The 19,486-nt window shown below is 47.6% G+C and overlaps 2 protein-coding genes across 2 annotated transcripts; one reads left to right on the plus strand and one right to left on the minus strand.

The window, feature by feature from the left end:
* Positions 1-262: 262 nt before the first annotated feature.
* On the minus strand, positions 263-11,106 carry WDR93 (WD repeat domain 93). Its single transcript, XM_062501421.1, has 15 exons — positions 10,843-11,106; positions 9,924-10,119; positions 9,231-9,295; positions 8,911-8,989; positions 7,976-8,103; positions 6,273-6,360; positions 5,488-5,665; positions 5,218-5,285; positions 4,585-4,671; positions 4,138-4,269; positions 3,403-3,634; positions 2,678-2,738; positions 1,802-1,958; positions 1,474-1,675; positions 263-374 (listed from the first exon to the last, which is right to left on the minus strand). The coding sequence occupies exons 1-15, from the start codon at positions 11,104-11,106 to the stop codon at positions 263-265; spliced, it is 2,049 nt and encodes a 682-aa protein (XP_062357405.1).
* A 782-nt stretch (positions 11,107-11,888) lies between these two features.
* On the plus strand, positions 11,889-14,663 carry PEX11A (peroxisomal biogenesis factor 11 alpha). The gene is made up of 3 exons (XM_062501423.1): positions 11,889-11,944; positions 12,451-12,566; positions 14,098-14,663. Exons 1-3 carry the CDS (start codon positions 11,889-11,891, stop codon positions 14,661-14,663), a joined length of 738 nt encoding a protein of 245 aa, XP_062357407.1.
* Positions 14,664-19,486: the final 4,823 nt, after the last annotated feature.

Here is a 19,486-nt window from a genome sequence, read left to right on the forward strand (position 1 = left end):
GCCTATCTGGGTAGGAGCAGAAAATGAGACCCACTGGTGAGCTCCAGCAACACAAGGACAGAAAATCAGTCTGACAAAACACCAATCCTACGAAGAACAAGAGACCTTTGATGGAGGAAAGGCTTTATTAAGGTCCACTGTATTATTGTAATGTACCAGATTTCTCTGATGCTCCAGGTCTCTGGGAGAGAGATGACTGGAATAGTGTCTATCAAAATGTCAGTGCTGGATCATGAGCCTGGCCATCAGGATACAAGGCTGGCTACTGCTTCTTCTCTCCCTTCACTTTCTCTCTCTCATTGTCCATGGCAGCTGCTTGTGCCTGCAGACAATCCCAGTATTCCTGCTCCTCCATTTCCAGCAGTACCTGCTGCCTAAAACAAAAAAAGGGGGGGGGGGGGGGGGGGGGGGGCGGGGAAGGCTGGTTCAAACAAAAACAGTACCTGACATTCCTCCAGTGCTCAGACAACACCCCTAAGGGCCCCTGGGGCTCACTACCAAATAAGCAGTTCTACTTCCTGTGTCCAAAAAACCTCAGTGATTCCCTCATGCCAATCAATACTCAAGTTCACTGCTCCTGACAGCAAGGACCTCTGAATTTCTATTGTCTCTAGATCTCTGGAGACACAGGTCTCACTGTAGTTGTATTTGCACTACTCTGCCTTCAGTTCTCAGTTCCCAGGGAGCAAGATATCCCTGGAGGTGGTGATTCCCCAGTTTTCTGGCGTAAGGCAGACACGGTCTTCTCTCCAGCTTTTTGAGAAGGAGGGACAGAACTGCTGGCTGGTAGCATAGGATGGAACTTTTCTGCACCTAACTAGCCAGACATCTCCACAGGATTCACCCTGGACACAAGGAATTAGGGAAAGCTATCAGGTAACATGTGCTCTAAGGTCACACTTGCAGCCACCTGTTTCGTTTCAAAGTAGAGAACTGAAGCACAGTGAAGACATAAAATACTGACAGGAATCCGGCTCTATGTTTCCAACCGAACTCAAGGCAGAGGACCCCAAAAAGAGATGTCACAGTGCCATCTAATGACCGCATCCACGCGATGCACCATCCCCGAGGCTGCCGGGGACCTTCGCAAACCAAGGAACTTCCAACACAAACCTTCTTAAACACTACATGAACCAGGGAATGCAGGGATGGAGAGAGTTACAAAGAGATCCCAGTTCTGCCTGGTGTGTGATCTAAAGCAAACACGTGAGGCTCATACTCCCTGACAAGCTTGCACAAATAGTGCTGCACAAAAACACATTAGAACTTGCATCCTGACTTATACCTGAAGCTGTTCTAGGAAGGACAGAAAGGAGAGGAGGAAGGGTTCTGGGTGGCTGCCAGGAATCCAGCTGCCTGAATACCAACCTTAGACACAAATCTCACAGCACACAGAACAACCCAGAAGCTCCAGGGTGAGACCTTGCATGAACTCAGTAACACCACAGCTTACAATAACACAGGTGCACTTACCTCTCAGGCAGAAAGTAAAACCTGTCACGTAAGAAAATGTTACATCTCTCAATCCACTGCAGTTCCTGCAAGGGTTTGAGAGGCAAATCTGGTTTCTTTGGGAAAGCCTCCTTCAGTGGGTAGGAATTGAAGTCAAAAAGGAAGATGGTGCTGTGAGTGGCTTTACTCTGGACCAATTCATCTGCCTGCTGGTGCTCAACTCCTAGACAGAGACAAGAGCAGTGAGCTACTACACCAGGGATCATCCAACAAGAACTGTCAAGGATCAGTGCACAGCTGAATGCATCCAGTGATGGTGTATCTGTGACCACCCCAAGGTGTCACTCACCTCGGAGCAACAAGCAGCAGCTCACACTATCCACTGTGAACACTGGCTGCCAGGGGGGTGCTACAGCATGAGAAGGTGGAGTGCAGAAGCAGTAAACAGTCTGTGATGTGTCAGTGTTCATCAGGGACACTGTGCCATCCCAGGAGAAGATCAGGACCTGAAGCAGCCAAATTGACAATTAAGTGTAAAAGAAGTGACAAACGTTTTCTGTAAGGGACTTGAGATGATATCCAGGACTTCACATCCCCAACTATATGATGCTGTTTTCTTTGCCTGCCCCATAGTCATAGGGTAACAGAGATGAAATATAGCCCTTGCAGGGAACTTGGACCAAGACTGCTGGAGGTTTAGATTGGAAAACAGGGCACATTAGAAATTAACTAGATCCAGCTTTCTGCATGGCTGCTATGGTGAGTGGCTTCTAGCCCTTTCCTCCCCATGCCTGCAAAGTTTCTGAGGCCACTTGTAAGGTCTGGTTGGACTTGTGTTTGTAACTTCTTCCCCAAGATGCCCTCTCATATTTGACCCTGATGCCTGAGGCTTCATGGCGGAACCCTCCCACCTTCCAGCTGGACCTGTCCATGTGTACCTCAGTGGCCAGTTAGGGGGAAAAAGTGCAAGGGGATAATGAGTAAGATCATGGAAGAGAAATCCTTTGAACATTACCAGCTACACAGAGACCTGTAACTGGTGCAGGAAGTATTCGCATCAAAAATATTTGGAGACTGGGAAAGAATATGAGGCAAGAATCATATCTGATTGCAGTGCTCATTATCTTCTAGGCACCCAGTTATTGTCCTTGCTGGAAACAAGATCCCAGCACAGCTGGACATGTGTTCCCACCCAGTTGTTTAGAGAGCTGGCAGTAATACTCACTGCACTGGGGAAGGCCAGGACAGGCATCACTGCACTGACAGTAAGATTTGGATTTTCAGGCCTGTAAAAGAGACACAGGTTTATGCTGCTGTTGCATGTACCTGGCACATACTGAGAGGCTGTGATAACAGTAGCAATTTGTGGCACACTGGCTGGCAAAAAGTCCTAGCCAGCCCCTTCCTTATAGACACAAAGCCTGTCTCCTCCTGGGCAGGAACCCCCGAGGCCCATACCTGTGCAAACCTGCCTAGGAACTGCATTGGAGATAAAAATCCCTGCCTGCCATGGAGGCATGAATCAGAATCTTCAGAGCAGCAGCTTCCCTCTTCCTCCTCAAACCAAGGGGATGAGTGAACACAAAAAATGATAGAAAGATGGCAAGAAATGTTTACTCTGACTTCTAAAGGGATAGTGTTCTGTTAAGGGAAGAAGAGGGATGAAAAAATTCCCCTGGGTACCCAGAAGAGACACAAATAGTTCAACATCAGCCCTGGAGCTATGCTAGAAGTATTTCTGTTCTGGTGCACAGAAGAACCCAGAAACACCCCTGATTCTGGCAAACCATTGGATTTTAGTACTAGCAAAACCACACTTGCTGCTGAGAGCAGCATGGCAGAGCCATGTGGGTAAGAACAGTAGGAAGTTCTCTACTCCACAGAAATCTGGGGCTCCCTGTTAGACTGGACCACTATAACCATGGCTTCTTTGGCTGGAGTCTACCTCACCTCTCTGCCAGGAGTGTGATGCTGGACTTGCCAGTTCTGGAGGCTTTCACCAAATAGAAAGAGCTGTCTGTACACAGCACTAGAAGCTGTATGATGGGATAGACGGGATCTGCACCACAATAGACAGGATCTGTACCACATGTCTCATCACTGGCAGCTGCAGAATCACACAGAAAGTGGACACTACGAATGAAACGTTCCTCCAGAATGGCAGTCACAGACATTGGGTATCCTGAGGAAAGAAGAAAGGGTACTGGTAATTTATCCAAGCAAAGCTTAGTTTGGAGTGTGGCATGCTCAGAGGGAGAACAAGCAGATGGCAGAAGATTCTTCTGCCAGGAGAGTCCCTGCTTCATGGCAGGATGACACTAGCACTGATGGCAGCCTGAACTGTGATGCCACAACAGTCTCAAAAATAACCTTAGAGTGCAGTGGCAAAGCAGTGACTGTCACTGTCTCACAGCCTCAGGGCAAGACTGATCAGTCGTTGCTTAGCTGCTCCAGCCCCTGCATTGCCCTGGATGGGGATGGCTCTGCAAGGGCCAGGGCAGTCATGCTGTGCTGGGAACTTCTGGCCAAGCATCCAATAGATGACTGAATCCAAACTATTTTCAGATTTCCTGGTAAACTCACCACTTGCCCTTCATTCACACCAAGTCTGAGCCTCAAACTCATAGGCAAAGTTGCAATTTATCCATAGTGATCCCAATATACAGTCCCAAAGGACAAGCTCACCTAGATGTTTATCCCAAATAGTTACTGTTGCATCTTCACCTGCCAGTGCCAGGTACCTGGAGCAGGAGCTGACAGCCGAGCATGCAATTGGAGCTGCACATGGCCACACAACATCAGGTTTCAGATCAGAATCTAAACAGAATGGCATGAAGAGAGACAACTGTAAGAAGGTGCAGAACATTTTCTTACATAGTATTAGCATCCATTTTCCCCATTTAACATGCACCATTCTACAGCCTCCTGCCAGGCTTCACTAAAAACACTCAGCCTGTGCAACACAGAGACCCACAATCCAAATGCCAGCCTAACCCACAAGATATGAGTCAGCTTTCTTCCCAATTCCTCATTTCCCTGAATCATGAAGACCTAGCAGAATGACAGCCCCTGGCCACAGAACACCCCCACTCCCCACAGAGTGCTCTGCTAGAGCAAGCAAAACTTTCTTACTGGCCTTCTCCTTGAGTGAATGGTTAAGTAAGTACAAGCAGAAGTTGTGGTTTCCATCCCAATGCACTCCGATGCCAACTGGAATATCTGGTACAGACAAGGGGAGGACAAAAAGAGAAGACTGGGGACAAAGAAAGGAACAATCCAGGACACCAAAATACCATTAGAAAGCTCTCATTAAAGGCTTCATGGTACTCCTGATAGAAATGCTGCTCACACAGAACAACCTCTCCCTTTGGTTTTTTGGTTTTTTTTGGTTGGTTGCTTGGTTGGTTGATTTGAGTTTTTTGGTTGGTTGGTTGGTTGGTTGGTTGGTTGGTTTTTTTGTGTGTGTGGTTTTTTTTAATCTTGACTATATGCCTCCATTTTCATTTTCTGGGGGGTTGTTTTGATTTGGGGTTTTTTTCAGGGGGAAGTGATGGGGTTTTTTTTTAATGAAGATACTTTTTTTTTTACTCTATGACAGTGACTGACTTATAAGTATTAGGGCTGACAGTTTTACCCAGGTTTATGTTCTTGGAGATGGAACTTACAGAGTGGATGCAAGCCAGGCCCACTGAACTCTCACTGGAGCTCAATGTCATGCAATGACTGTGCTTCACAGATTAAGAGCTTTTTGTCCATTTGGATTACCTGGCAGTACTTCCACTTCTGGTCCCACCAGAATCCGGCTAGGAAGGAGGAAATGAAAGGTAGCATATCTGAAAAAAAGGAAGAAATACATGTAAAAGAAAGGCTTTGATAAGTAGGCAGCACTATTACAAGATCTGGAACAGCTCCAGCCCCTTGCCCTGAAGCCTTGGGATGAAAGAAGCAAAGCTGAGACAGAGGCTTCCATCTACACAGCTCAGTGCCCTGTGTGGATTACTCATGGACTGAGTCCTGATTGGTGCTCTCACTCACCTGGGGATCTCCTCCTTGATCACACCCTCAGCCTCCAGATACTCCTGGTAAGTGCTACAGAAGATTGCTTCCTGCAGCTCCCACTGGGAATCCTTGATTAGGTGGTTATACCCCAAGCCAAGCATGCTGCCATCATCTACTTCCTTCAAGGCATCCAAAGGGCCTTTAAAACTAGTGCCTGGATTGGGAACACAAGGGGAAAAGGCACAGGCCTGGAGAAGCAGAAACCATGGAGCAAACACCATGGAGGCATTTGGGGGTGGCATGGTCTTGAAGCAGAAAACACTATCTTGTCTGGATCTTTCCACGTCACAAGTCCATTTTCCAGTATTTGAATGCAGGGATTAGGGCAAGACTTCTGAGGACCCCACTCACCTTGCCTTTCTGTGGCATTTTTCCAGCATAAAGTCTGTCCCCTCCTCATACTTGGCATTTTTTTATAAATCCAGGACTCATTTTTCTATAAATCCAGGACAGTGATGAACTAGGAGTGCTGCTAGATCTAGGAAGCAGCCTCCTCCCTCTCCAAAGACACTAAAGTCAAGGGTGTATGATACCCACTCTGAGACACTCTAAAGCATTTTGTGCTGGCAAAGGTGACATGTGAGATGGTCTGGGAGGAAGCAACTCCCACTACAGGATTATATATTACTAGAAAGACAGGTCAGGAAAGGAGCAGGGATGATGTTACTGAAGCTTTCTGACCTGTTCTGTATTTATAGGGGCCATGATTCCTTTGCCACCTCAAACAGGATGCAGGCTGCACATACAGAATCAGTCCTGACCTGTAATGGGTTTGGGTGGCCTCACTGTCAGCAGCAGCACTGGTGGATCCAGCTCTACATCAGCTTGGATTGCAGACACAGGAAGTTCCTGCAACAGAAAAGTGCCCACCTGAGAACTGTGTTGTGTGCAACACTGATGAGTTTTAACCTGTTCACAGGAATCAAATGCTTCCTTTGTGTATGCAGAGGTTGGCTGGCACTGTCTGGGAGATACTGGGTTTGGGCTCGTTCTACAGACCAAAACATAGAAGCTTGAGGGCGTCACTACTTTCTCAACTGAATTGCAAGGACGTCCTGCCCAGACTTCTGCCTTTGTGCCATCTCTCAATTATTCCTGTTGCAGCACAGGCCTGTGTGAGTCACAGCAATGCTCAGAAAACAAAGAGGGGGATAAAAAAAAAGGAATGAAAAGAAAAGGAAAAAAAAAAGAAAGGAAAAGGAAAAGGAAAAGGAAAAAAAAAAGAAAGGAAAAGGAAAAGGAAAAGGAAAAGGAAAAGGAAAAGGAAAAGGAAAAGGAAAAGGAAAAGGAAAAGGAAAAGGAAAAGGAAAAGGAAAAGGAAAAGGAAAAGGAAAAGACAAGCAGGACTAAAGGCTGAAGAGTATCTCCTGAAAGCAAGAACCAGATTTTACTTCACAGAGCCCAGGACTGGGGGAGGTCACACACATGCTTGGCTGGGAACAGAAAATTGTAACAGGGGGCCAACACCAGTGTGTGCCCACCACCACCACCACCCCACACACATTGACATTGGGCTAAACAGAAAAGGTCTGGCTTAACAATCAGCCACCATCTGAGAAGGAAGGGGAAGGAGCTTGGATAGTTTGCATAGAATCAGCAAAGAGAGAATGCTTGAGTGTTTGGTTTTGGCTTTGCTAAGTTAAGCAGGGTGTTTGCTCTGAGGACAAGGCTGAGAAGCAATTCCCTCTTAAATGTCCAGGAAAGTCTTTGCTGAAGGAAGAGGAAAGAGTTAGGAGGCTGCTATCACAGAGGGCTAGTTCAAGATGCTGGGCAGGAGGTGTCTGTCTGCTGAGAGGTGAAATCCAGCAGGGTGAAAGTGATAAAGGGGAGGGTTAAGCATTGACTCAGCATTTCAAACTCCCCATGACAGCTCAGGACTGAGGCCAGTGACCATCTCTGCAGAACTGTCTCCATGCAGCTCCTCAGTGTTCTGCCACAGAACCAGAGCTGACCGTGGTTGGTGCACACAGGTAGGTGAGGCTGTGACTCCACCAGGCCCTCTTGTATGTAATCTAAAACACAAACCCTGTTCAGGGCCAGACTCCCAAAAAGAGGCATCCTGCCTGATTCCCACTCCCCTTCACCTTCCCCCAGTAACATGAGGGAGAAGCCCTGTGGGAATACCCTTACACAGGGCCCCCTCAGATGGAACAATGCTGCTGAGAAATGAGCTGCCAGTTTCAGGGAGGGGCAGCAGGAACATTAACCCTGGGACCAGAGGAATCTCTTTGGAAAGCCTGTCTTGGGAGAGTAAAGATGTCCCAACAGCACAAAGGCCTTATGAAATGTGGGATGGGCAAATGGAGCAGCTGCAGAGACACACACATGTCATCCTCTTGGGCCAACAGGAGGGTTCAGGCTGTGTCTTGCTGTCACTATCTGCAGCAGCAAGGCTTGGGGGAAGACCTGTGGGCAAAAAGGTGTAAGAAAAAATAGCTCAGAGGGAGATGGAACTGTTTTGTACCTCAGATGAGCAGCTTGACCTCCTCTCACTACAAGCCAGCTGTTCTGCAGCTTCTGTGATCTTTTCCATCTCTGTCAGCCAGGATTCCTTAGGCAATTGGTAGATCTCCAGCCAAGCTTTTGTGCTGTCTGCATTGGGAAACCATGTTAAGCAACTGGAAATGAGGAGGAAAGGTTTTCAGGCAAGCAGCCTCTGTTATCTTTCATTCTTATGAAAAGATACATGTATTTTTTTAAACATAAAATCTCTGTGAACTCCATGCAGCCCACCTCTCCTCCCATTTAAGGTTTTATATGCTTGATTGAGACTGACATCTCAGTCTCCAGCTCAACTCCTCAAGGTCTCACATCCACAAAAGAAATTCCATGAAGCTACTCAGTAGCTTCTTGTAGCCTCTGAATAGTAGAGTAGAAAGTAGAAAGTGAGACATGGTAGTTCTCTGCTACATGTCTCATTCTCAGCATGTGTACAGGCAGATTCCACCAGACATTGGTCCAGAAAACCTGCCTGCCATGGATTCAGCTGCCGTGAAACAGAAGAATGTTGTAACAAGGAGTTTCTTGTAGTTTTTTTAGAGGTTCTCTATGCTCTCTGGCCTATATCTGCGAGCAAATTCTTCAGGCCTACATCTTTCCAGTGTAAAATTGAGCCATAGCAAACCAGAGGAAGAACTGAGTTTGGTACTTCTGGAGAGAGGGAAACCTGCTTTCATCGAGCCTCCTGAGAGCTGGGGACTGCACTGACCAGTTTCACACAGCTCATTTTTGGGATCAGAACTGATCCACACCAAGCATTTTGGAAGGGAGAGGGAGTGGCAGGAGCTGCTCTTTAACCTGGAGGAGGAACTGGGAGGGTACTCAGACCACTTCCAGCATTCTAAACCATTGCTGCTACCCCTCTGTTAGAACACAAGAGTCTCCAAACACAGTACTTGCCTTGCAGCAGGATTCCTGCATAATCACCTCCTGGGGACAGCACCGCCTCCACACAAGTGCTTCTCTGGCTGATGTCCTCCTGCCAAGGAAAAACAGGCTGGCATCAAAGCAAGATCACTGATTCAGAGAGCTCCTTGGCCTTACACAGTTTGCAACAGGCTGAAGGCCAGGCAGATTGTTGGAAGAACACAAATAAATATTGGGCAGCAGTCATGGAGCACTACTGCCTATGAATAAATTTCTGAGGGCAACTGGTACTCCTCATGATTGATTACTTCCCAGTCTGTGCCCAGTGTCTATGGTATTAGCTCAGTACTTACCACTTCATTCAGGATTTTAATGAGCAGGAAGCTTCCCCTGAGAAAGCAGAAGAGCCAGGCAAGCCCTGAAATAGAAATACAAAAGTAGCAGAAGGTGGGAGAGAAAAGTGAAGGAATGTTAGCCATGCTTTTGGGAGATGGCTGTTACAACTTGTGCAGGAGAGTGAACAGGATTACATTACTTCCTGGGCCCAAGGAACAATATCCCACTGTTTCCAGCACTAAACTTTTGCTGGCTTTCTTATGAGAGCACCAGTAAATATTTGATTGTGTACAGAGATGGATAAGCCAGTCTGAAAAGTATCTCCACCAGAACTGACAACTGAATTAACAAACTATTACACATGCAGGAACAGGTCACAGACAGGAGGTCATACTGAGCAATAGTTCTTTCTGCCCAGCCCAAGATGCTCCTAAACTTTACTGTGCTTCACCCTCAGTTCTGCACTTGCCTCTGCTGCACCAGCAAGGCCACCAAACCCACACCCTCTGCTAATCACAAGGCCCTAAGGCCACTCTGTCACCCTGCAATCTGTGAGCTGTCCAACACCCTCTCTGCAGGGCTTTCTAGGAAACTTCTCAGCCACCCTAATGTTCCTCCTGATCTAGCAATATTCTGTAGCACAGCTGCCAATTCAGCTCCAGAGCACAGTTAATCCCCAGCTAGGGAAAGAAAATCCACATCACACTAACCCATTTCATCCACAGCAAGTAGGACATGGCACTCGCTCCCCAAATCTGAGGGATGGATGGCACAGATCTCTGTCTTGGCTACATTCCAAGCACCGACAACCTTGAAGTCACGTGTGTTGAAGGCAGACAGACCCATAGACAGACCAACAAATATGTATTTTCCAGACACTGCAAGACAATTGGCTCTTTCAGTTACCTACCAAAAAAGGGAAAATATGAGTGTACCCAACTGCCTTCTACAGCAGGGTACATCAGCCATACTAATGATATATTCCCAGCCTTTTCACCAGAAGATGCTGATTTATTCTGCAAGGGGAAAATTTTGACACATTCTTTCTCCACAACAGCAGGGGAGGGTCTGTCATCGCTGACATGGAGACTGGTCTGCGTTAGGAATGAGAAAGTTTTTGCCTACCTTTCCCCTTCCCATAAACAGAAGGGGGTTTCAAGGCCAAGAACTCAGGAGCATTCAGCCTTCCATTCCAGTGCAGAGCTGAACTCCTCCAGGCAATCACAGAACACCAGAAGACACCAGAGTATCCTCCTGGACACCCCCACATAATAATGGGGAAAGCAGCACAGTCGTTCTGCTCACGGTGCTCCCATTGGAGCACTCACCATAACACAGAGCTGAGCTTGCCCACTAGTGTGCTACTGACTAATTACCTTTTCCCAGCAAACAAGGGTGGAGACAGCCTGGGAAGCAGAAATTGAATTTAGTGTTTAATACCTGCTTCTCTCTTTTCAGAGAGGTGTGATAGTTGAGTGGGAAGCAGAACCTGTCAGACAAGCTTAGAAGCTGCAGGCTTTTAAACTGAACCAGTGAGATGGTGGTGCATTCTGAGGAAGGTCAGGAACAGAGGAATGACAAAATCTGCTATGGTGGTTAATGCTGTCTCTGCTGGGAGAGACTCTGTACCTGGAATTCAGCTGTAGGAAAGCATTTCTTTGGCTGGACCTTTAATTTTTGTGCTTCTTGGAGCATCTCCCTTCTTTCAATGATTTCCATAGCACCCTCAAAAACCTGCATCACCAGTTTGTTGATCATCCTGAAGGGCTGCGGCAGCACATCACACTTTCGATCAGAATCCAGCAGGAAGAAATCTTCCTCCTCTTCCTTTTGCCAATCCTTTTCAGATGATGGGGGAATCTCCAGGGGATGCTTCCGGGTGTTCACCGCCATGGTTCTCCTTTTCCAGAGGCAAAGCACACGACGGATGCAGGAATCACCCTGGATGCAGAAGAACAAAGAGTCCTTCAATACTTTATTTCATGAGGTAATGGGGAAAAGATGATTAATGATGTCTAAGGGGGGTTCCCTTCTGTATTGATAGCCAGAGCAACCCTGTTCTGTACAGCTAATTTCTCCTTGTATCACCTCTGTTTCCCGGGGGTGTTGTCCTGCTCTGGGGATCTCAGCCACACAGGGGTCTGCAGGCTGCCCACAGGTAAAGAGCCCAAAAACTTTGTCAGGAACTTGTGTAAGAATTATGACAAAACATTCAAAAATATTAGCTTGTTCTTCGTTAATGGACTTATTCGGCCTGAATAAAATCCCAACGATTAACTTTGAGAGTGGGTTTTATACTGGAAGTTTTATACTTCATTTCCAAGACGTTCTCCAAGCTGGTTTCGGGCGGGGCCGTGCTCACGCGGGCGCACCACACCGCCGTCACCCCTCACCGCGGCCTGACCTCGGAGCGGGCCGAGGACCGTACCGTGCTCCTCCGGCTTTCCCGGGAGGATCCGCCGCAGGTCAGCCGCCAGCTCCCGGGAGGGGGAAGCCTTTAGGGGTGACACCGCCACTGCTCCGTCGTTGACGGTTGCCGTGGTAACGGCACGTCGGTGCCGCAGCCCGGCCGTGAACGCGGCGCGCAGAGGAGCGTTCCGGGGAGGGGCGGGGCCCCAGCCCAGCGGGGCGGAGCGGCCGCGGTCCCCCCGCTGTTCCCGCGGTGCTGCCGAGCCATGGAGGGCTTCGTGGACTTCACCAACCGCTGCCAGGGCCGCGACCAGCTCTTCCGGTGAGTGTGGGTGCAGGCGTCCTCCCCGGGACCCCGCAGCGCCGAGCCGGGGCCCGTCAGCGGCTCTGCGCCCATGCCCGTCCCGCCGGGCCCGCACCCAGCCCGGCCCTGGCACGGGCCAGGGGCACCTTCCGCTCCAGGGATGGTGCCGGACTCTCCTCCGTGGTGCCCAGCGACAGGACGAGGAGCAATGGCCGTAAACTAAAACACAAGAAGTTTCACCTCAGCGTGAGGAAGAACTTCTTTGCATTGCGAGTGGCAGAGCACTGGAGCAGCTGCCCAGGGAGGTCCTGGAATCTCCCTCTTTGGAGACATTCCAAGCCCACCTGGACATGTTCCTGTTTCACCTGCTCCAGGTGATCCTGCCCTGACAGTGGGGTTGTACTGTATGGGCTCCTTCCAACCCTGACAATTCCGATTTTGTGAAATAAACCTGTCCTGCTGCTGCCATCCTGTGATTGTCGGTGTCTCACCTGTGTCCCCCTTCCTCGTTTTTTCCCTTCCAGAGCCACTCAGTACACATGCATGTTGCTTAGCTATTTAATAGAGAATAAAGGCGATAAAAAGAAGCTGGTAATGAAACTCAAGCAGTTGGAATCTAGCATGAGCTCTGGCCGGAAAAGTAAGTACCTGGTGTCTAGAGGGATAAGACCTTCTTCACTTGCTCCTTCCAGTAAAACAGCTCCTGGCCTTCTGTTTCCTGTAGTTAACCTACCTGGAGCCACAAAACCTCTTTTAATATATTTACAAAACTGTCAATAGACCTTATCCCTGCCATGGCTTGCCAGGCTAGGTAGGGCCAAATAGACTTTTTTTACTTCCTCAGCCTCCTCTCCATTTAGACAATCAGAATTACCACTGGTGAGAGGAATAAGTTAACAGTCAATTACTCCTGTAGAGGCCAAAATAACACCTCTGTTCAAGGACAGACCAGCGTTATGGGTAAGGCTGGCTCACTGTGTGCTCATTAGTCCTTCCAGCTGATGAGTTGAGACAGCCCAGTGTTTAAAGATCATCACCCCACAAAATCACCTCTGAAGGACCATCCTTCAATGTGGCTTTTATATCCTACTTAACATATTCATTTTCTTTAGCATTTATACCCTACTAAATCACATACCCTTCCATGCTTCTGGCACAGCCTGACCATTTGCATCACTCCATTTTGTGTCAGGGTTGCTTCCACGATGGTTGCTCTGTGACTATGTGTGTATCACTTGTTTTCAGCTTGATCTTCCACCCACTTGTCAATTGCTCAATCCTGGAACAACTGCAACATATTAGACAAATATTCTAGTCGGTTGTATTGCCATGGATGCATTTATTATTCCATTAGCTTCAGAGTTATGGTAATTTCTAGTGGGCAGGCCAGTTGGTTTATCAGCATAGCTATAATTCTCGTGCTTCTGCTAAATAAATCACTAATAGACATCAGGCCTAAATTCAGGGCTCTTGTAGTTCCACCAGGCTTGGGTGCTCTCAACATCTGTCACTGTGACAAGGCAGCAGGGTGTTAAAAGTGTTTTGAATGATATTGTATTAACATTCAGGAGCCAAAACCCCAAACAGTGCAGCAGGTGAAATCAGATTTGCCATATGTTGTAGCTTGACATGGAATCCATTGTTCCACACAGTTTGCAGGGAGCTATATGTCCCTCTGACAGACTCATGGCTGAGGAGAGACTTTGGTGTCCATGCTCAGCAGGTAAATCACCAGCTTTCACAGGCACATAGGAAACTTGTATCTCATGGTTGCAAAAGGATTAATGCAGTAACATCTGTCCACACAGTGAGGTAAAATCCAGTGAAACGGACAGCTGAATTTAGAGGCTCTGTTTGTGTTCTATATTTGCTGGCACTGACTCCTGCGGAGCTGAGGGTGATACTGGTCCAGAGGGCCCCCAAGTGCAAGAACAAGGTGGCAAGAGAGGCTTCAAGTCCTGGCTAATGACCAAACGTGTGTGTATGTCCTGGGCTGTTGATGTTTACACAGAACGGAGGTGTTTACACCCCTTTCCTCACTAATTCTAGGAAGTGCTTAATCATATAAACGCCCAAAGCCCTCCAGGTTTTGTAAAAGTACACAGTGGACAGTGGCAGGCCGAGTTCTGCTTGAGGCCGGGCCGTGCTAACCTTTGTGGGGTTTCTTGCAGTGTTCAGACTGGGCAACATGGTGCACGCCTTGGTGGCAGCCCGGAGAAGTGCAGAGCTGCCCGAGGTGGTTCCTCGCCTGTGCCTCACAGCCTCCCACCTGAGCCGGGCCCTGTACTTCGTGTGCGACGCCGTGCTGTGGCTGAGGAGCGTCGGGCTCCAGCCCCACATCGACAGACCCAAGTGGCACCACTGGGCTACCAAGTGCTACTACTGCTCGCTCCTGCTCAATCTGGCCAGGGACTGGTATGAGATCTCCTGGAGGCTGGAACAAGCTGCACTGGAAGAAAAGACAAAGGAGAATTGCTTCTGGCCGAAACACAGCGATGAACTAAATGGTGTGAAAAGTGATGGTTTGCACAGTTTTTTCCGCCAGCTCTTTCATATACTGAAAAGGAATCCTCCTTTGCTGCTGGATTTGGTGAAGAACCTCTGTGATCTCTCAGGCCCTCTGGATACGCTGGGGATCTACAAGACCAACCCAGGAGTGATTGGTTTCTGTGGCCTCCTCTCCTCCCTGGTGGGGATTCTTACATTAGCAAGCCCACATCTGAAGCTCAAACAGTGACATGAAAGTAGCTGCATAGTGTGAGGCTGCAGCTTTGATCCTCTGATAGATTTTTATCTTCGTATGGCACTTTCAAATGAACATGTCTTAAAATAACCTCAAGATTAATTTTGTCCTCTGAATAATTGAATTCTGCCCTTTTTCCTTCCCTGTGCCTTTGCAGATGAGTTTGGTGCCGTGACACACTCCCTGCTGGAGTGGAGAGAGGAAAAGGCCGAGCAATATTTCACAAACAGAAAGAGGACTTGGAACTTGGCTGCTAGATGAAAATATTCCTTTATTTTAATACAGGGTTGTGAAATAGGTGCATAGGCAACTGTAATAGCTATATGATTCATGGCTACACTAATCATGTTTACACTGGAAAGTTTCACTAATTCAGTAGTCCAAGGTCGCTACAGTCAGATTATCTAGAGTGGGCTGAGACAGGTTAGGAGCTGCAGTTAGAACAGCCTGAAGTCAGGGATGAGTGTTCTGATGGGTTTGGGTTGATGGATGCTGTGTCTTGCAGGTACTGAGTACACTGTGAAGGTACCTGGAAATGGTGTCTGTGGTGTGTGCACTGGTGATGCTGGAGCTGCAGTCTAGTGAGTGCCAACTCCTCTCCCAAGAAATCTGCACTTTCTTTGTTTCCTCTGATACTGTGAGCCAAGGACTGTTGGCCAGTGACTCTGACTGCTCCAGCAGGCCACAGCTGAGGGCTTTGGTGCAGGACAGCACATTAGCTCCCAAACCCCTGTAATTGCAAGCACAACTATTTTCCATTAATGATATTGTGATAAGGAGCTTGTTCTTCTCTTTTAATTTTACATGAAAAATTCCAGTATAATAACGTGGTTGGAACATGCAGTTAAGGAGAGAAGCCTGGCTCAGAGCTTGTTGAGTCAGAAAAACTGCAAGGACACGTTTCTAGTTGTGTAAGCTCCAGGAGGGAAGACAATGGAGTTGGTCATGATAATATCAGAATCCTGTGTGAGAAGAAAGCTTTTTACTGGATTTAGGCATTCATAGTTTAGACTTTCCTGTTTGGTGCTCCCTATCCTCTCTGCTCATGACCTCGTGATTGCTTGTGTGTTCACTTGCTGGCTGAATGGGTTCAACCATTTGAAAATGCCTCATGTTTGCCTTGCAACTGTGTTATTGTTTATCACTGACCTCACTGGCAGTGATGGCTGGCAGTGTAACTGTGTTGAAAGAGAAATGCTGTGTCCAGCTGGCTAGCATGGCAGTTTTTGCTGCTCCTGACTTTGCAGAGTACCAGTTTGACACCATCTGAGATAAAACTGCACATTATATAGGAGATAAATTTAACATTTTTCTTCATCAGAGTGAGGCTGTGTGTTCTGCTGCTTCCTGGTGTAAGAAGTCCTTGTTTAATCTGTCAAGGAGATGTGAACAAACTACTATAACCAAGGTGTTCTCTTATTATTTCTGATGCTATCTAAAAGCAGAAAATTAAAAGGTGTGGGTCTCCTTTATTAATAAGCAAAATATGTGGAATTAAGTAGGCAGATGAGGCAGTGCTCCAGTTTACCTGAAGTTGTGGTTGGGCTTGGAATTACTTCCAGTGTGAATACAAAGTGATAGCCTGCCAACAAAGTGTTTGAAAAGAAAGAGGTTGCTGGACAGGGGAATTAAGTGTGTTTGAAGACCAGATGTGGCCTTCATCAGCTCTTCTTCTTAATATGGAAATGTGTAGCACTAAAAGTAGAGCATATTGGCAGTTGAGGCCAAAATGGAGCATTGTGTGTGGGATATATATGTTGGGCTATATTCTAGGCTTCCTCTCCTTTATAACAGTGGAATTTTTTTGTTTCTTTCTCCATTGGTCTTTCATCTCCTGGCTATGTAGAATCCATCCCTACCTTGGTCAGAGTTGGTCATTGTCACAGTGTGTAGCAACCCCCGGAAGAAAGGAAGAGGAGTCTTGATTATCTGACAGTGGAGGTTTGACCAGTTTTTGTCTACAGAATTCCATTTTATTGCTAAAAATGTGTTTTCAGTCTCAGTCGGGGGAGCTCTCAGATGCAAAATACTTCACAAAATACTTCCACTGGTTTGCCAACTGCTTTCTCTTTCTCTCTTACACTTTTCAGGGAAAGTCATTGACAGAGTGGTTTAGCCCAATCTCCATCTCCCTGTGCCCTGCAGGCAAACACTGCAAAGCTCTGAGCCGGGCTTTGATGTTTCTCCAATAGTGCCTGGTGTGGATTAGCATGTGCAGCCTTATTGAGGGAAATGGGGTGTGAATTTTCAGCCTGTCTCAGCTCTGCCTGTCCCATTCTGCATTATGTGGGCTGGAACACATGGGAGTACCTTTGTTTGCTGGATATTAAGCACTAATATTTGCTTCTGCTCCCCAGGTGGAAGCTGGTGATTTAAGGTACCTTAATGTAGTGTGACTGAAGCGGTAGGATTGTGATCATTTGGAGAAAATCCTTTTAGTGCCTTTTTTGTATCTGTTTCTAATATAGCAGTTGGAATAAGAACAAGATGTTTGAACATAAGCAATAAATTGTAATGAGTGTGACACTATGTCTGTGTATAACTTGGAAGGTGGTGTGAGGAGATGCTGAAGGAGGGAGGATTCCTCCCACATCTGAATGTTATAAGGGGTGGCACTTTAAAGAGATATTGCCTGTGATTGGGTTCTAGAGCTTTCCTTTTGCAGTAGCCAACTGGCAGCTAAATTCATCCAGCTAATTTAGAGCCACAATTTCAGCTGCAAAAATATTAAGAAATACATGAGTATCAGGTGAAACTGCATGCACTGAATGCATGCATGAATGCATTCAGTCTTAGAATGCACTGAAACAAGGTGGTGTTTTGGGAATTGCCATCAGCTGCCTTTGAGCACCAGCAGTGAGGGCTGGAGCCTTATGGCCCATGTAGGCACAGCTGGGTGAAAGAGACAGGGACACCTGCATTTCAGTATCTTATAAACAGCTTTTAATTTGGGTGGTCGTAGTTTAAGGACAAATGCCAGTTCAGGGAGGGAACAAAGGGCAACATCTCAGGCAGAGGTGGCAAGGGATGGAGCCAAGATAACCATTAAACTGAGCTCACTGTTGGCTCCTACCCCCTGCAGTGAGGGTCTTGCAAACTTGGAAGGTCCAAAATGTCAGCTCCTGACCAATGTATAAAGCATGGCATTCAGGAATGCTTTAGCAAGAGTTTCCTTCTGGATTAGTGGCCTCATGCTCATTTTGTAATGGAAACAGTAGGAGAGTGATCATCTCTTCTGCTTACAGACAAGGCCTTCCTAACATTAACACTGCTTGGCATGACATTTCAAGGAATATGTGAGCCATTGGGTATTCCCAGGTGAGCGTCAAGAGCAGTCAAATGCTAGAAACCAACATCTCCAGGGAGATACCAAATAAACCAGTTCTGTAGAGGAAGTGTGACTGGGGCAGGGTGTGAGTAGTCTTCCAAGTGTCTAAAAGCTTTTCTGCCAAGAGCAAGACAAGAAATTGGTCTCTAAATCCAGGAGATAATACTTTAATATTGCCACAAATAATTAAATTACACCTTTTTCTTAACTGAAAGTAAAATAAAAATCTAAATAGATTGCCCAGGAGGGCAGTCCTTAAAAAGAAACTGGGCAGATGTCTGTCAGCAGTTGGTTATGGGGCTGCTGATCCTACACAGAAATGAATCAGATACCCCTCCAGCCCCTTCCCAGACCAAAGTGTAAAGGTGCCTTGCAGGGCTTTGGGGATCTGGCTCATCTCCTCACCGTGGTTTTTTAATGAGTACTCAGCAAACTGCAGAGACAGGGGTGTGAAACTGCTTCCCTGCACCCTGTGGATCTGGTGAGTTCTAAACATTGCCTGCAGGAGCACAGGAAGTGTTTCTGGTGCAAGCTGGAGTGCTGGGGCAGGGAAGCTGTGGTACCTTTGCCCTGCAGAGCCAGGGCTGGCACAGCCTTTGCTCCAGAGGAAGGGGAGGGGATGAGCACAGGCATTAGTAGGGCAAAGGCTGTGTTGGCTCCTGACTCCAGCCAAGGCAGAGAGGAGGCTGCTATGCCCTCTGCACTTTTCACTATGCCAGCAGGGCTGGAAAAAGTCTCAGTGCCAAGAAAGCAAACTTTCAAGCAGGCTCATACCCTTTGTCCCTCAGTCTCAAGTGCAATGAGTGACCCCAACACCAGCTGGAGGCAGCCCAGCACATTCATGTGCCTCTGTACCCGGCCAGCAAGGCAGGCACAGCCCTGGCCTGGGAGTGGACTCTGGGCTCTTTGGGAAGGGAGTATTTTCTTTCTAACTGGGGCTTTCCCATGCCCCATGTACGAGCAGGGCAGCCACAAGCAGGGAGCCATGGAGCCGTGTTGGGTGCTCACCTCCACATCCTGAATGGGAGTTCTGGCTAGCTGTGGGCATTGTGAGCCATGTTCTAAGGGGCTCCCTGCCTTGCCAGCTGATCCAGGACACACAGCAGCCCTGGACCACTCATCTGCACTGATCTCCCTGATTATTGCCTTGTCCTCTGGCATTTGTCCTCTTTCCACCACATCGTCCCCATCTCATCAGTGTGGCTCATCTGTAGTCAATAACCAAGACTTGGCATAGCCCCATACAGGTGGTGTGGTCTTCTTTTCAATCAGTGCCACAAATGGATTAGCTAATGATGGTGTGAGTCCTCAGTGTGCCTCCTGTGCATCCAGGCCATGGAAGAGCAGCATTTTAGTGAGAGCATTGCTGGCTGGTCAAGGAGGGCAGATATTCCTCTACAGAGCATTGTGAAGCCACATTTGGGGAACCATGTCTTGTTTTGGTCCCACCATCACAGGAGACATCTTGAATAGTCTGTCAGAAGATCAC

The sequence above is a fragment of the Cinclus cinclus genome, chromosome 13, assembly GCF_963662255.1.
Source record: "Cinclus cinclus chromosome 13, bCinCin1.1, whole genome shotgun sequence".
Classification (NCBI taxonomy): Eukaryota; Metazoa; Chordata; class Aves; order Passeriformes; family Cinclidae; genus Cinclus; species Cinclus cinclus.

What these genes read in the sequence shown, in the direction of transcription:
- WDR93 (XM_062501421.1), bottom strand. Translation starts at nt 11,106, where the DNA reads ATGGCGGTGAACACCCGGAAGCATCCCCTGGAGATTCCCCCATCATCT. An exon ending in TTCACTCAAGGAGAAGGCCA is followed by an intron (nt 4,270 to 4,584) that starts GTAAGAAAGTTT and finishes CATTCTGTTTAG; the next exon opens with ATTCTGATCTGAAACCTGAT. An exon ending in CTGCTGCTTGTTGCTCCGAG is followed by an intron (nt 1,676 to 1,801) that starts GTGAGTGACACC and finishes GTCTCTGTCTAG; the next exon opens with GAGTTGAGCACCAGCAGGCA.
- PEX11A (XM_062501423.1), top strand. Translation starts at nt 11,889, where the DNA reads ATGGAGGGCTTCGTGGACTTCACCAACCGCTGCCAGGGCCGCGACCAG. An exon ending in GGCCGCGACCAGCTCTTCCG is followed by an intron (nt 11,945 to 12,450) that starts GTGAGTGTGGGT and finishes TTTCCCTTCCAG; the next exon opens with AGCCACTCAGTACACATGCA. An exon ending in CATGAGCTCTGGCCGGAAAA is followed by an intron (nt 12,567 to 14,097) that starts GTAAGTACCTGG and finishes GGTTTCTTGCAG; the next exon opens with TGTTCAGACTGGGCAACATG.